Source organism: Strigops habroptila, chromosome 8 (genome assembly GCF_004027225.2).
Source record: "Strigops habroptila isolate Jane chromosome 8, bStrHab1.2.pri, whole genome shotgun sequence".
Taxonomy (NCBI): Eukaryota; Metazoa; Chordata; class Aves; order Psittaciformes; family Psittacidae; genus Strigops; species Strigops habroptila.
In genome coordinates, this window is record NC_044284.2 from 39,806,690 (window position 1) to 39,822,123 (window position 15,434).

The following is a 15,434-nucleotide window of genomic DNA, read 5'->3' on the forward strand; positions in this document are numbered from 1 at the left end:
TAATTCACAACTTCCCATCAGCAGGCAGGTGTTCAGCCATCCCCAGGAGAGCAGGCCTACATCACATGTAAAGGTTACTTGGGAAGAGAAATGCCATCAGTCTGAAAGTGTCGTCCTGCCACCCCCATCTTCTTCCACAGCTTTATATGCTGAGCATGACGTCATATGGTCTGGGATATCCCTTTGGTCAGTGGGGGTCAGCTGTCCTGGCTGTGTCCCCTCCTAACTCCTCGTGCACCCCTAGCTAACTTGCTGGTGGGGTGGGGTGGGAGGCAGAAAAGGCCTTGACTGCGTGTAAGGACTGCTCAGCAGTACTAACACATCCCTGTGTTATCAACGCAGTTTCCAGCACAAATCCAAACGTCGTCCCATAGTAGCTACTATGAAGAAAATTAATTAATTCTATCCCAGCCAAACCCAGCAGACTTTGTAAACTCGGCCAAAATGAGTCATAAGTCATTGGCTTTGTGGGCTTAAACAATTTTCAACCTACCTATTGAATTCTCTGTTATTTCATGCAATCTCACCTGTGTGCAGACATCTAAAGCACGTTTATTTGACTGGTAAAATTGGGAAATGATTCTTTAATTGTTCACTGTAAAATCAGTTAATATGTAACAAAGGGGAATCCTGACTACTAAGGTTCAAAATGTGAAGGTAAGCGGCTGTAAGAATATAATCCATTAAAGGCAAAGGAACCTAATGCAGAGGTTTAAAATTGTTAGACTATTACTATAATTTTTTTCAAACTACCTGAGAAAGTAGATTTCTCTGTGTTTTTAAAAAGAGAAGTTTGGAATAAGATTATCTGGAAAAGGAAGTTCTGCTGCATGGAGAAGTTGCCAGGCTTTCACACTTGTGGTTGCTGATGAGGGTATAAAATGAACTACATTCTTGTCCTTCACTGCCTCAGAGCTTTATGAAATGTGGGGCTAAGGGCATTATTGATGCAATGATTTATTAAATTAGCATTGTTTGTGTGATTTCTTGTGTGCGATTGTAACCTTACAAAATACTCAAGTAACAGGAAAGAAATAACCATTTTTAGCAAACTGTTTTCTCTAAAGTATTTCAGTTTGTCAGTCCCTTGGAGTTTGGGTTTTAAGTCAAGTTGTACGAACGCTGCTGGATTCTGCGGGGTGGGGGGAGGAGGATGTGGGTAAGATGAAGCTTAATGCATAATTGCGTATTCCCTTTGTTAGCTTTCCCAGTCCTGTGCTTGTGTGATTAACGTGCATTTATTTCTTCCTCAAGCACTGAGAGATGATATAGCCATCTCATCTAGTAATGTTTGTTGGATAGTTATCTGTTGAGTAGAATGCTAAAGTCTCTTCCATTTAAAATATGTTTGTCTGCCAGTTATCATTGTAGTATGATGTGCAACTGCAGGCTCCTGCAGTGCCTGTTGACCTGCTTTCTCCAAAGACTTGTGGTGTTGGTTCAAAAAGTGAACAGTAGAGGGTAACTGTACTATTTGCATTGGAATATAGTGGTCCATCATCTTTGACTAATGAAACCAAAGAGCACTGATTTAATTTTACTGAGCCTAATATGAATATTTGAGTTGTCATCTTTGCATGGGGAAAAAAACTGCTATGTTGATATTAGATGGCAAAAGTGCCACTGTTTAACACTTTGAGTAAATAAATCTCATCCAATGCTGTTTCTGTATTTCTTCTAGAGATTAGCACGGCAACTTAGAATTTGAGAAAATCTGATAAAACCAACTGTTACATGCAAATGCTGAGAATATCTACATTTTGAATTTAAAGAAAATAGATTTGAAAATGTTACATTCTCAGCTGTTTGATACTTATCTTAATCAGTTAAGCTTTCTTTTTAAATCACTTACAACTGTACCATTTTTAATTATATGGATGCTTGCTTTTTTTCTTTCTCACCCCTTATAATGTGACAAACATACATGTGCCTCGCCTCCCTGAAGAAACACACGTGTTTCTTCCTGCTGTAAAATTCTGAGGAGCTGTTCTGAAGATTTTTGGGAAAGGAATCCTCTAAATATTTATAATTTTTCTGCAAGATTAAGTTCTGATTGCAGGTGATGGGATCTCTCTGGTTGGCTTGCAGCGAGTCTTTAGTTAAGCAATTATCAGTTGGGTAGTTTGTATTGCGATAGCTTTTTCTGCTGATACCTCTGACAGACACTGTACCTCACTCTTACTCTTTAGAAAGTAGCTTTGCAGATGGCATTGGAGTTATCCATTTACGAACTTCTTGGGAAAGCAGTTGAGCATAAGTAGATTCTAGGGAATAGAACAGAATGTAACTAGAGGACGTAACAGTGGGTTAATATCAAAAGCCTCACCTCCAAAGATAGATGGCTTCTCTGTCCAGGACAATGAAGCCTGTGGTTTCCTGCTGATGGAAAATCATGACAATAACGCTGTCGGTCATTGTGCAAATGTAGCGTGTTTGACTGTTGGTGAGAAATTCATGTATGCAGTCTGCCTAGTTCTGAGTTCTAGCATGCAGAGCCCTTGGCAGGAAACTTTAGACTTGGGCTATCTCAGCAAGGTGCCCGTTCCAGTAAGGAAGCATCCATTAATGTTGTTCCAAAAGAAACCAAGCAATGAAATGGCATTTCCTGCAAGGGGTAAATGAGACCTCTCTGTATTGACAGAGGAAAATCATAACTTTTCTGAGGAAGGATTCAGATAGATTTAATAGTCTGAACTGAGATTGGGGAAGTGAAGTCAGATATGAGCAATGACATAAATGCAGGATGCTGTGCGGTTTAGGATTGTTGTATCTGTCTTGCTGTGTTACTCATGCGCATTTTTGTCATTAGAACATGATCCTTGTAGAGGTGGATTCCTGTACATAGCAAATTCGTGCTTCAGTAAAAACAAATAACCAAATTATTTTCATTTTATAGATATGGGTTTTGCAGTTAACCAGAACATGTGCAAGGAGCTGAAGATGTGTAATTCTTGTAACATACAACAAAATCCATAGTACCTCATGCATTATTTCCTCAAAAATAAAAGCTATAGGTACTGATGGTTGATAATATTAATGGCATCAATACTTGGCTGATTTAACCAAGTACTTTGTAATTACTTGATAATGGGGTTCCGTGAGAATAAAACAGGGATCGTGACTCTAATATCATCCTGCTAAATGTTACAAAATGCAGGGTGAAGTTCATTAAGCTCACTTCATGAGAAGTCAGTCAGCACAACTGACCGATAACTGGAGCCATTGCTTCTATGGAGTATCAGCTTTAAAGGAAGCAGATCTGAATGATTACTCTAAAATACAGTAGTAAAGTCTTCTCAGTATTAAGTCATTTATATTGTGTAGTCCAAGCAGTCGCTATTTAAGCTACCCGTCTGTAATTTCACCAGCTGGTTGAAATTGCATGTGGTGGTTAGCAGTTCATGTGTATCTCCAGCAAAGGTGTCACGGAGCCTTCTAACTTTATAATAATTTTGTTTGTGTTTGTTTGGGTTGTTTTTTTTTTTTTCCTCCAAAACATTGAATATTCTGTTACTGAAATGTTCCTTTTCTTTTTCATGGTTAATTGATGTTTTTAATACGTTCAAAAAATTATTTTAACTGATTAGGCAAGATGCACAAAACCGAAAATAGCACAACATTTTTGGGCTGATTCATTTAATATAATCATTAGTTTGCAGCTTTATACAATTCTCTACAAATATATTTATCACTGTATGTCAATGAATAATAATAGTGTTCAGAACTGTAACTCAGAGGAGAAACTAATACTCCTTTTATTTTAAATTGCAACCTTGTATCCAGTGCTTAATGTATAGGCAACTAACTTCTTTGTCATGTGGAAGTCCATTGAACATGAAAGACTTAGGCTAAACTCTGAACTTTTCCACCCTGAAATAAAAAGAAAACAAACAAGTTCACCCTGCCCCACAACCTTTGAGGTAGTTTACCAGGAAAGTTATCAGATCCCTAAAGAGGCAGATTTGGAAGAAAAACTGCTTTTACAGGAAAAAAAAAAACCACCCAACATTTTCACTGAAAATATTCTGACGTCAAATTATATATATAGTTACAGATATTGTGCTCAAATTTCCAAGTTAAATGAACTGTTAGGTTGACAAATATTCATGGTTTGTACAGGAGTGCGCACAAAGGCACATACATGCACATACATACAAGTAAGAAATAAATAAAATTTAGGCTACAAACACAAATTTTATAGCTAGGTACAGTCAATACATTTCTCTGTTGAAAGGAGTAGTACACTACAAGGGGCTTTTCACAATCTAGTCTTTCAAAAAGCATGAGATTTTGTTTCTTCTGTAGTCATGTTTTTACCTGCTAAAACCTCTTGCCATTATTTCCCCCACACCCTCCCTGCCCCGGGCATTCGATTCCTGTTTCTGTCATGTCAGTTACTCCAATATTTTTCTTGTTTGTGCTCTCCTCTTTTGCTGCGGTTTCTCTCTGACCTCATCTCATTATAGCTATTTAAATTGGAAAGCTTCTTTTATCATCATTCTGAACAATACTTAAGGTGGCTGTTAAGAGGCAGCAGTTTTATTTATATTTTCTACCTGTAAAACTTAGAGAAACAGAGCTGTCAATAACTGTCAGTCTACAGGTGCCATTGCAAAGAAAACTGAGGGAGTCTTGCCCAAACTGTTGTTTAGCCTTGGTAGGAGATTTCTTTGTATGTGTTTGGGTCTGCTTTTGGCATGCTGTTAGAACTGTATTTATCAACAGCAGGGATCTAATACATACATGTATTTTATTTTAGTCTGAAGGAAAAAGCCATACAAATGCTGGGGATGCAATTTATGAAGTTGTCAGTCTACAAAGAGAATCTGCAAGAGAGGAAGAATTGGTCAGCCCAACAAGTGGAGGAGGGCCTGTATCATCCCAGGAGGATGAGGCAGAAGAAGGTAAGGATAAAAGATCACTTATAGTTCCCAAAGATACTGTTGTTATATTTCTGCTGTTAACTTGCTCATGAATTCTTCCTGTTTGTGCTTATTAGAAATACAGCTGCTTTGGACAAAAAGATCACACCTAATTTTCTATTAGCAGTGGTTCTTCAGTAATGGCATTTTTACAAACCAGTTTGGATTTCTTCACATTTACCAATTTGGAGTCCTTCCAGTAGCAGCAGCAGGCAATGCATGTCCATTTTAATGTGTGCTTCAATATGTGTTACTGATGCACTTGTGCTCTGGTAACAAGATAGAAAACCTTTTCTAGAGGGTTTTTCTTCTGATCGGAAGCCATTTGCCTTGAAAGTGCTGCTGAAGGACAGCATTGAAATGGACTTTGAAATGGCAGGCTTTAAGTGCCTTTTTGCAAATTAAAAAAAAATAAATCTCAGACTCATATGGGGAATTTCTTCACCCCCAAACTGTCTGCTTAGCATGTGATTTGTTTTACCTCATTTATAATTAGGTCTTATCAAAATATCTCCTGGTTCAGTTGGGCATCATGTTGGGAATTGCTGCTGTTCATAGACCCAGAGTATTTGTTCCTTCTGAAGCTAATAGTATCTCAGTGTCTTCCCCATTGGCATTTTGTTGGGTTTTTTTTTTGGAGGGGTGGGGGGTGGGGATGTGGGGTTGTGTTAGGGTTTTTTTTTTTGGTGGTGGTGGTAGTTTTTGTTTGTTTGATTTTTGTTTTTTCTGAAGGCCCTTGATCTGCTGTCATCCTTTTGTACTCTGAAGGTTAGCCTATAGCATTCAGAATTCAGAATAAGCTTTCTGTGTGCCATTTTTGATCTGGGTATCTGACCAGAACTTGTGATAGTTTTACAAAGTTATTCCTCAGATTTCTGGCACTGTTCTCTGAATGCTATATAAAGGCTCACTTACAGAGGAAAAATTCCTTCTTGATTCTTACTTATACGTAAGTAGGTGGATATTAGTTTATGCAACACAAATCAGAACCCTGTGATTAAAACAGTCAGGAGCAGACAGGTATGGTTACATGGTTACTCTTTTCCACTTGCAGACAAAAAACCCGCTTATACCCAGGTGACACCAGGCTTACAAAACCCACAGCCAAGTGCTCGCTGGTGAACTGAAAACCCTCTACCGATTCCTGGGAGGGAATGGGATGGGCATTGATTATTCCTTCCTTTGTATCAAGTACCACTTCTTAATAGTAAAAAATACTATTTTCTCTAAGGGAGCTTTTAAATTTAATTGCTGTTTGAGATTGCTTTACTGTTCATAGCAAGAATTATTTTAATTTGACCTTTGGGTCTCGTGGTTCAGTGTGGAGTAGTTTAACATCTGTGGGTAGTGTTCTCCTTGCTGGATATTTGAGTTGTGTAGTCAGAATGTTTTCTGGAGCTTGTTTGGTAGGATAGGGTCCAAGTAATGACTTGACTACTTTTTTTTATATTGCTTCTTACTGGGAAGAGTAAAGCACTGTTCCAGAAGCTGATAAATATAGCACAATTAATAACAATTTGGATATTGTCCTCTTGGTACTATTATAGAATGGCTTTATTATAGAGGAAAAGTATTCCACTGGGGTATGAACTTAAGTTTAACTTTGGTTTAGTTTCCTTCCTAATGCTAGTTTGCATATTTTAAATGTAGATTACTTCCTAAGAGAAGACATTAAAAATACCATGATGTGAATCTGTTCTCATGGAAACTGCATTTAGAGTTATCTGCCTAGAAGTTATCTATCCTGGTGGATATACAGGTTAAATGAGTCATTTGCAGTTGTTCTAAATAAATCTCTTCATTCTTTTTCTTTCTTTTTCTTTTCAGGGTACTAATTATGATGATGGAAAAAAATCCCCTTGAGTTTACAATGTCTTGTCTTAGGCTTGGAAGAAGGCTTTTTGTTTTCTTTAACGTTAAGGATGGCCTGGCCATATAGGGTTTTTTTCTGCTTGCAACCTGATTAAGGCAGGTGTGCATTATAAGGACTTCACTATTTCATAGGCCAGAGGCTGGTGTTCCCATTACAGATACTGAGGATTATTATCTGTTCTCTCTTATTTTTGTTATATCTTCATATATATCCTGCATGTCCACAGAATATTACTTAATTTACTTCAGAAGCACTATACATTGCAGTTTCATTTGTATAAGAACGCATGCCTCGTCTGCACCTAACCTGATTTCTGTGTACTCTCTGTGTGTGCATACACACAGCTCAGTGGGATGTCTTATGCCATGAGTATATGAATAAAGATGTTCATAAGAAGGCATTTTTTCTAATATTCTTGTTCTTTTTGTTTTAATGAAGGGTCAAACATGATTCCTGCCCCCTGCAATAATGATTTAAAATAATTAGTATACTAGAGTTAGGCGTAGTCCCTTTGAAATGTGCAGCAACTCTATATAGAAAATCGAGATACATTCCCTAAATAACATACTTAGCTTTTTAATAGTCTTTTCCCACTTTAGCTTTATTTTTCATCTGAACAGCTATATAAAAAAATAAGACCTTTGCAAAGATTGTGCAGTAGTTACTTAAAGTGAGGTTGATCTGAAAGATCTCTCCTTTTTTAAATTATTAATATTGTAATAGATATTTCTGGCAACGCAGTCATGTAAGGTTCCTTGCTTTGGAGATAATAATTTTTAAAATAGAGTTAATATTAATGATTTCTTGTCAAAACCTAGGATGTAAAATATACTCCTTGATAAGAAGTTTTCTATTCCAGAATATAACTTTAAAATATTAAAATATATAATGAGGAAAATCTTACACTTCCTGTAAAGGTTTCAGATAAAGTGAATTTAAGTATAAAATTTTTGTCAACAAGCAAAAAGGTCACTGCTAATATTTAATTTTGGGTAGAACCTTATAACAAGGTGCAGAGCACAATTGGTTGAACTAATCTTTCTTCTTTTTGCAGCATTAAGAGTGAGAACATGTAACAGAAGTGATGGTTGATATCCTGCGTGAGTGAAAAAAGACAAAGCTGCACAGAGCATTTTTATTGTAGTGTCATTCTATGGCAGGATAAAGTGGCCAGTTGCACGTATGAGCCTAAGGGTTGGAGAAATTTGCTTTCCAGAAGCTTTTGCAAGGAGAATGCAGTCCTAGAAACAAATAACAAAGGAGAAGGGGAAGAACAAGTTGTCTTCTTCTAGCAGCAGTGCTTGCTTAGACCATACATGAAATGATAACTTTTTTTGGCTCTAATTTTTTAATCCTTTTTTTTAATATAACATTTCAGGAGAATACTAAATAACGCCATGTGAGTTTCTTCTTGAATCAGAATAATGTTAGAAGGTTAAGGATCGCTATAAGTGGAAGCAATTCTGTTTAAAAACAGAAAGTAGTCTTTAAACTGATTGTAACTGAGTTGAAGATTTTTATTTTTTCTTCATGTGGTCCTGAGTGTGTGGTTACTCACTCTTGTTCCAATCCATAAATTGCCTGCAGAGTAATCACAGGATGTTTGGTGGACATTCTGAAACAGGCGATTCATGATAGGTAAAAGATAACATGCCTAGCAAGTCTCCAGAAAGAGTTTTCTGAGTGTGAGTTGCAGATTGCCTCTAGAACACTCTCAGATGACTTCCAGGAATGCAGAACTGTTTGGGTTTGTGTTTTTATTTATTGCAACAGTTGGTTTCATGATGATTTAGATAGTACTTTTCCGACTGCTAGGAACTGAGCAGGGATGTAGTTGACAGCATAGTGGATACTGCTCCACAAACAGTGGTCTTAAATGAAAAAGAATCCTGTTGAAATGTGTTTGGTGTTTAGTTATTGGCATTTAGTAAGAAGAAATTAGATTTAAGTATGAAGCTGTAGGAGTAAGAAAGAGCAGCAAAAGAAAAAGCAATCTTAGGGTAAAACTATTTCTGTGTTCTCTCCAGCTGTCTTAACTCGTAAGAACAAAAAGAAAGAGATAAAATAGAAAAAAAATAAGAGGTATGGAAATTCAGTGGAGAGATGGTGAAATTTGACAATGAAAATAGCGATGAAAGGACCCTGAAAGCATCCAAAAAGTCTGAGTGTACTGGACAGCACAAAAAGTGATGCGTACAATAGATAAGGAGTGGGCAATACTAAATGATCGAAGATGATCAGCCAGACTAAATCAGGATACTGTGTCAAATGTTGTGGGTGGGCAGAGGCTGTTTACAGGATTCAGAAAAGCACGATAGTAAAGGAAGTGGTGATACAGGAGTCAATAGAGCTATCGAGAGTATTTTGTGATAAAATAGGGGTTTACGATGAGGGATAGTGTGAATACGAAGAGGGACAGTGTGAATAAATAAGGATGACTTAGTGAGAAGAATGACATTGGTAGTGTGGAAATAGTCAACTCTGCATTTTTATCCGAATTAAAAATAACTTGATGTAACTCATAGGAACTGTTTGCTACTTTAATCCAGTACAGAGTAATGGCGGAGGGTCCTAACCATGATCAGTTAAATCTGTATGGGAATCTTTTTGCCATCTCCATTAAAAATGAACTAAAATGTTATAAATCTAAATTCCTGAGGTCATTTGGCTAGTGGCTGTCTTCAGACAAGAGCCCTTTGCTGCAGTTCCGCAATTGCCAGGATGAGTTTTAAAATATAAGCGCTTCTGAAGAATGCAGATCTGTAGCTTCCAAATGAAAAGAAAGTATTCCTGATGAGCCTGATGTCATTTTATGGACTCTACTATCCATTCTCTCGCATTGGATTATTTTCATGCCTTACAAGTTAACTTTTGTTACTAAAAATCATAAAATAAATGCACTCAGTTGACTTCTGCAGCTATTACTGTGCTGCCAGAGAGAATATGATCCCTTCCTCAGTATATAAAAACAGAAATACTGAGTGCAGAAGACATTTTTTTAATAAGTGCTGAATGGTAGCAGTTCTTGTTGATAGTTATAGTTGTATTTAAATTTGGTCATGCAAGTATGGCCTTTCTGTTAAAAGGCAAGTGTTTGAAATGTTTCGAATTGGAAGCACTTCTGTGGGTTACGAAGCATTTAATGAAATTGCAGGGTTGTAAATGAAATGGAAAATTGGAGAATTTAAATTTTGCTCCTGTTCCAGTTTTATAGGGAAGGTCACCTGCCTGGGCCTCAGATTCTTTCCTGTCCTGTAAACCAGATTGCTGCTGGAGTTCATTTATAAGCTAGGTTTGCAGGCTAGGCCCTCGAAGAAATGTGACTTAGTCTGAGCTATTGTGTTCCCCTCTTCTTCTCCAGTGTCCACAAGACACTCCTGCAGGGTGCGTCTAGGTAGACATCATAGATAGGGATTCTTTCATAAAATCTGTTGCTTACACTGACTTCGTGAAGTTCAAGGCAAAATATAATTCCATAATTGTGGCCTGGGGTTCATGAATACTCCATGGAAATCTGTTGACAGCTTTGGTTTATTCTTCCAGAATGATGGGAAAAATTACTTTCAAGTTAAGGGAGTTTTCAATTCCTTGAGTACGTAGGTGAAATATATTTCTTGGATTTCAATCCTTTTTTTACAATTTACATAAAACCACTTCAGATTATAGTGCAAAATAGACACTTTTCAAAATAGACACTCTTCAGTAATATATGAACATAAATTTGTGTTTGCATCTTATCTACACGCAATTGCGGATTATTTTGAATGTTTTGGGTTCTTTATTTGAGTAGTGATTGTCTTTTACTTGTCGGCCTATAAACAGTGTGGAAGTTTGAAAGTAATTCGAAGAAGGATTTGCAATCCTGTTGGCTTATTAGGAATTAGAACTTGCTATTGCTAGAGGACCTTTTCAGGTTTCAGTCATGAGTGCCATATTTTTTGTGACCTGAAGCGGCGTCTACTATGCTTACATAATTTCACGTTTCATATAATTCAAAAAATAAATCTTACTTAACCACCTTTATATAATTTATATAAAGATGATTAAAAAGTCATTTCTTAACAAAGTGTTCTCCCCAACTTCTTACTAATAATTATTAACCTTAAAGTGAGATTCTTCTTTTTTTAGTTTTGGTCATTAGCTTTCTAGTATTTTGTTAATTCTAAGTATTTTATAATCAAAGTGCCTTGCATACTGCCTTGGTAAAATGCTAGGAAATACATCATTTTTATGTGTTTCTAATGTTGCCCTTTTTTTTTTTTTATTTGATTATATCAAATATGGCAGTAGATGCTAATCTACACATTTGTAAATACAAATACTGAGTAAAGAATTCCATTGCTTTAGAATTATGACAACATCTCAAATTTGATTTTCTGGCGTGTTCTCAAAGATGTCAGTTTTCAGACAGCACAGTACGTGTGGAAGATGTTTGTGTTTATAAGAATACCGCCGCTGTGCAGCATTTAGTTGGCTTTGTCATCTATGTGGGAGCAAAACTACTGAACTGAAGTGATAATTTTTCTCCACTCTTCTATTCAGCTTTAAGCATTTGTACATCACATTTAGATATGTCATGGTGGCTCACTTGTATGTTCACTACTCGAGGGTAGAATCATCTCTGCTCATGTTTTTACACTCAGATTTGGATGCACAGTTAAAGTTTATTTTTGTGACTTTTTAAATGATTCCTGTTTAAGATGACAGTAATGCAGGGCCTGTGTAGAAACTATACATAGAATTAAGATATGTTTTTAAATGTAGAATTTTTGTTGTATTAAAAAAAAGACAATTTGGCTACCCATTTAACACAGCCAACAGGATTGTTTCAAAGTAGAAGAGTGGGTCCTGTGAGAAATTTTGCAGACTTCTTTATAAGATGTGTGAAAACCGTTATCGTATGCAGTGAGTGAAAGACAGACATCATCTAATCTAATCAACATGCTGTTCCACCCTCTTTCAGTGTATATCAAATGTAAGGTTTTTTTGAGATGTAGATTTTCACTTATGTAGAGATGCAATTAAATTTGCAAACTGTTTGGAAGGTAATAAAATTCTTGAGATTCATCAGCATTTAGGTTTTGCTTGAATGATTGTAAGTGAAAAATATCTTAAAATTCATAAAACAGAATAAGATCACGATTTTTTTGCTGTTACTGGTTTGCTTCTGGTGAAGAATTTGGGTATCTTTTTTGGTTTTGCTCCCTTTATATGTACTTACGTAGCTGCGAAATTATTTTTTTTCTTCGAGTTAATTACATAACTTGCATCTAAACAGCAGGTTGTTGTGAGCAGAGTTCACTGCAAGTTGTCTTTGTTCATATTCATCAATCCATATTTTTCTGCTGATTATTGCTCTTCCCTCTAAATTAGAAAATGTGCTGAGGATTGTAATTTCATAAATATATCATATGGAAGGCATTTTGAAATCTTTTAGTGTTCATCAAAATATTTTGTAATCCACTGAAAAGTTGGGCCTTTCTGAAAATCTGCCTTATTTAATACTGGAATGAATTTCATGACTTAAACTTTGTTTCACTCTTATCTTTCCTGGCAAACCTATAGTTCATACTCTAATTTCCTCTTTTCTCACAATCCTCTTTTATCTAGCATGTATGGAATGATTCCATGTCAGTAACGTCTGCGTCTTGTTGCCCTGATAATATGCTGCCAAGTTCAGCTCCCCCTTCATTTTTGTTCTTCTCCTACATAAAAATCAAACTTCTTATTTTTGAAATATTCCAATTCTGTTCCCACCTGTCTTCATGACCTAATTTCCTTCTCCTTTAGGCTGCTGCAACTATATTATTTTTCAATTCCACCTACTCTTTATTTCACGTGTAACAACTTCTCAATTTAAACTCATTAAAAATCCTTTTCTTCACATCGGTGCTCAAATCTCACCTGCTCATTTTTATCTGCCATATTCATGCTTTCTACTCATTGTAGGATGTACTTCACTTACTTACTTTTATGCTTGAACTGTCTGAACTAACAATATGGTTTTCTGCCTTATTTGCCTTTTTTGTTAACTGACAAATGAGTTTGACTTCTGAGGAATTGTCATATTTTTGGTGATGTAGTAATCTAGTAGATCTCTTTAAGGAGAACTGAACCTGCTGGAAAAATGGCTGCATAGCTATATTTAGCTGGTGTTAAATATGAATGAAGGGAGTATTGTTTAAAGGAAAAAATGTACAGCAAGATGCAAACAACAACCAAAAAAAGGCCAATTCAAAAAACCCCACTCTCAAAAAAAATCAAACCCTTTCTTTCATTGTAAGCCCAAGAAGATTAAAACCACTAGTTGATTACTTCTTTCGAAAGAGTCTGTAAAGTACTTCCTCAGAGAGAGGAGGATCTGTGCCATTTGACTTTTTCTGAGTTGGTCTTTCACAGTGTTTTTTGTTACAGTCTTTGCACAACTTGTGCTGCTGTGAATACTAGTGTTATCCTCTAAGCGTGCTCCATGTTCTGTATTTGATAGCCTTGTGCTGTTAAGAATAAATGTGGGGAAAGATGAGGCCAAGATTTTGGTGTCTCTGTGTTATGTTTTTTCTGGTGGTTGTTTTTTTTTTTTTCCTTCTGTTTTTTGGTGGCGGTGTGGTTTTTTGGTTTGTTTGGTTTTGGTTTTTGTTTCCTACTGTGGGGTATTTGCTTATAATTCAGAGTTACTGTGTGCATATTTTTTCTGTTTTAAAAACTTGATGCCTCAGTATTTTGTTTCAACGCCTCTTATCAAGACCAATTGGACGAAAAGTCAGAAATGGTGGAAGTCTGGAGAATATGTCCTTTGAGGATAGAAGAAGAGTTTAGAGAAGAAAGAGAAGGCTTTGGGTGTTGGGTTTTTTTTTGTTTGTTTTTGTTTGGGTTTTTCTTGGTGTGGGTTTTTATTATTTATTTTTTTTAAAGGGATATGTGCTAAAATTGCTTGGGAGAAGAAAATTAAATTGCAGGTAGGAAGAATTAGGTTCTAACTAAGAGATATAGTCCATGGAGTAAGAGTAATGAAGTCCTTGGAATGAACTGCTCAGGGGGAGTAACTGGAGGCTTGTAGGGTTAGGCTAGCCAAATATCTGCAAGGGACTATATGATCAAGACCTGTGTTCTCTTCAGTCAAGTTTAAAAGTAAGACTATTTCAATAAGTAAGAATTCAGTAACTAGTGGAGCTGTCTCATAAGGCTCATCTTAATCACTCTGCTGCTATCTTGGGAGATAGTTAGAACCCCTCGTGGTATTGCAGAGCTTCAAATGTGTACAGCCATCTTACTGCATAGGGTGGTCTTCTGCAACACTTCACCAGTTACAAGTACTTTATTGTAAAAAAAAAACCCCAAATGACCAACCAACCAAACAGAAAACCCAAACATATGTCCACTGGCCCAAAATAACTTTATTGCCATTTCATATAAAAGTAATTGTTATAATTCTAAAAGTTTTGTTTTACACTCAAAACAGCCTTTCAGGCTATTTTGGATCAGACTAAATCCGAAGAGATGCCTCTGCTACATGGAAGATGGGCTGCTTTGGGAAGCATTTTCCAAATATTGGTTACCAAGAATAATGAGCCATAGTTTATTTTGTTAAAGGTGCTGCTAAAGTGCTAAGAGCTTTTTCATACCAGCAGTCATACTGCTTTGAGTTGGAGTCTGTTTCCTAAAGAAGGGGGGAAAGTTATACTTGAGGCTAGTCAATAGAATATTGTTACATAATAAATGTTAGCGCTGGGCCACTGAAAATACAACTCTTTTGTGTCCTATTCTAAATAGTCTGCTCATATACTGAATAATTTATGTAATGAGTGTTTCTAAATGGAGCAGGCACAAAATTAAGTATATCCAATAGTCTGTCAAGCTTTTTTTCAGTTAGTTTCATTCTTTCTTAGTTTCTTCTTGAATGTCCCTATAGATTTTTGAGAGAGACCACTTTTTACACATATGTTTGGCTATAGGTAGGCTAATAAAACAGACTATATACAAAATCTGTCATCCAGAGATCCTCCCCCAACCCAAGTCATATCTGTACAGGCTTCAGTATTTATCTCATGCAAATGGCAAATGTACAAAAGAGAAAAGCAAATGTTATTGGGCCAGAAGGAGGTTCCAGGTCAGTCTAACCTCAGTTCATGGGACTGGTTATGGAGCAAATACTCCCAAAAGTAGTTTTCTAAACATGTGAAGGACAAACAAGGTCATTTGGAACAGCCAGCATAGATTTATGAAGGGCAAATCATTGTGACCAACCTCACTACTTTCTGTGGCAAGGTGACCAGTGCTGTGGACAAGAGATGGGTGGTGGATGCTGTATATCTTGAGCAGGGACTCCCAACACCATGTCACATAGAGTCCTTCTTATTGAATCAATGAGATAGGGACTGACTAAGTGAAAAATAATGTGGTTGGAAGGTTGGCTGGATTGCTGGGAGGAAAGACTCAAACAATGGTGCATAGTCCAGCTGGCAGCCAGCAAGTAGTGGTATCTTTCAGGAATCAGTATTGGGATCAGTGCTATTAAATGTCTTTATTAATAACCTGTGTGATTGGACCGAGTGCACCCTTAGCAGGTTTGTGGACAACAGCAAATTGGGGGGAGTGGTTGATAATGCTTAGGATCTGGGCTCCTACTCAGAGGGACCTGG

At 36.6% G+C, this 15,434-nt stretch overlaps 1 protein-coding gene across 3 annotated transcripts in view; it reads left to right on the top strand.

Annotated features, from left to right (window-relative positions):
• The window catches only part of RABGAP1L (RAB GTPase activating protein 1 like), a 252,449-nt gene that overhangs the window by 44,788 nt on the left and 192,227 nt on the right, over nt 1–15,434 (top strand). For all 3 annotated transcript variants that reach the window (XM_030493475.1, XM_030493474.1, XM_030493476.1), the window contains one exon: nt 4,760–4,904. In XM_030493475.1, coding sequence (XP_030349335.1) covers nt 4,760–4,904 — 145 coding nt within the window. The remainder of the gene's footprint in view (nt 1–4,759; nt 4,905–15,434) is intronic.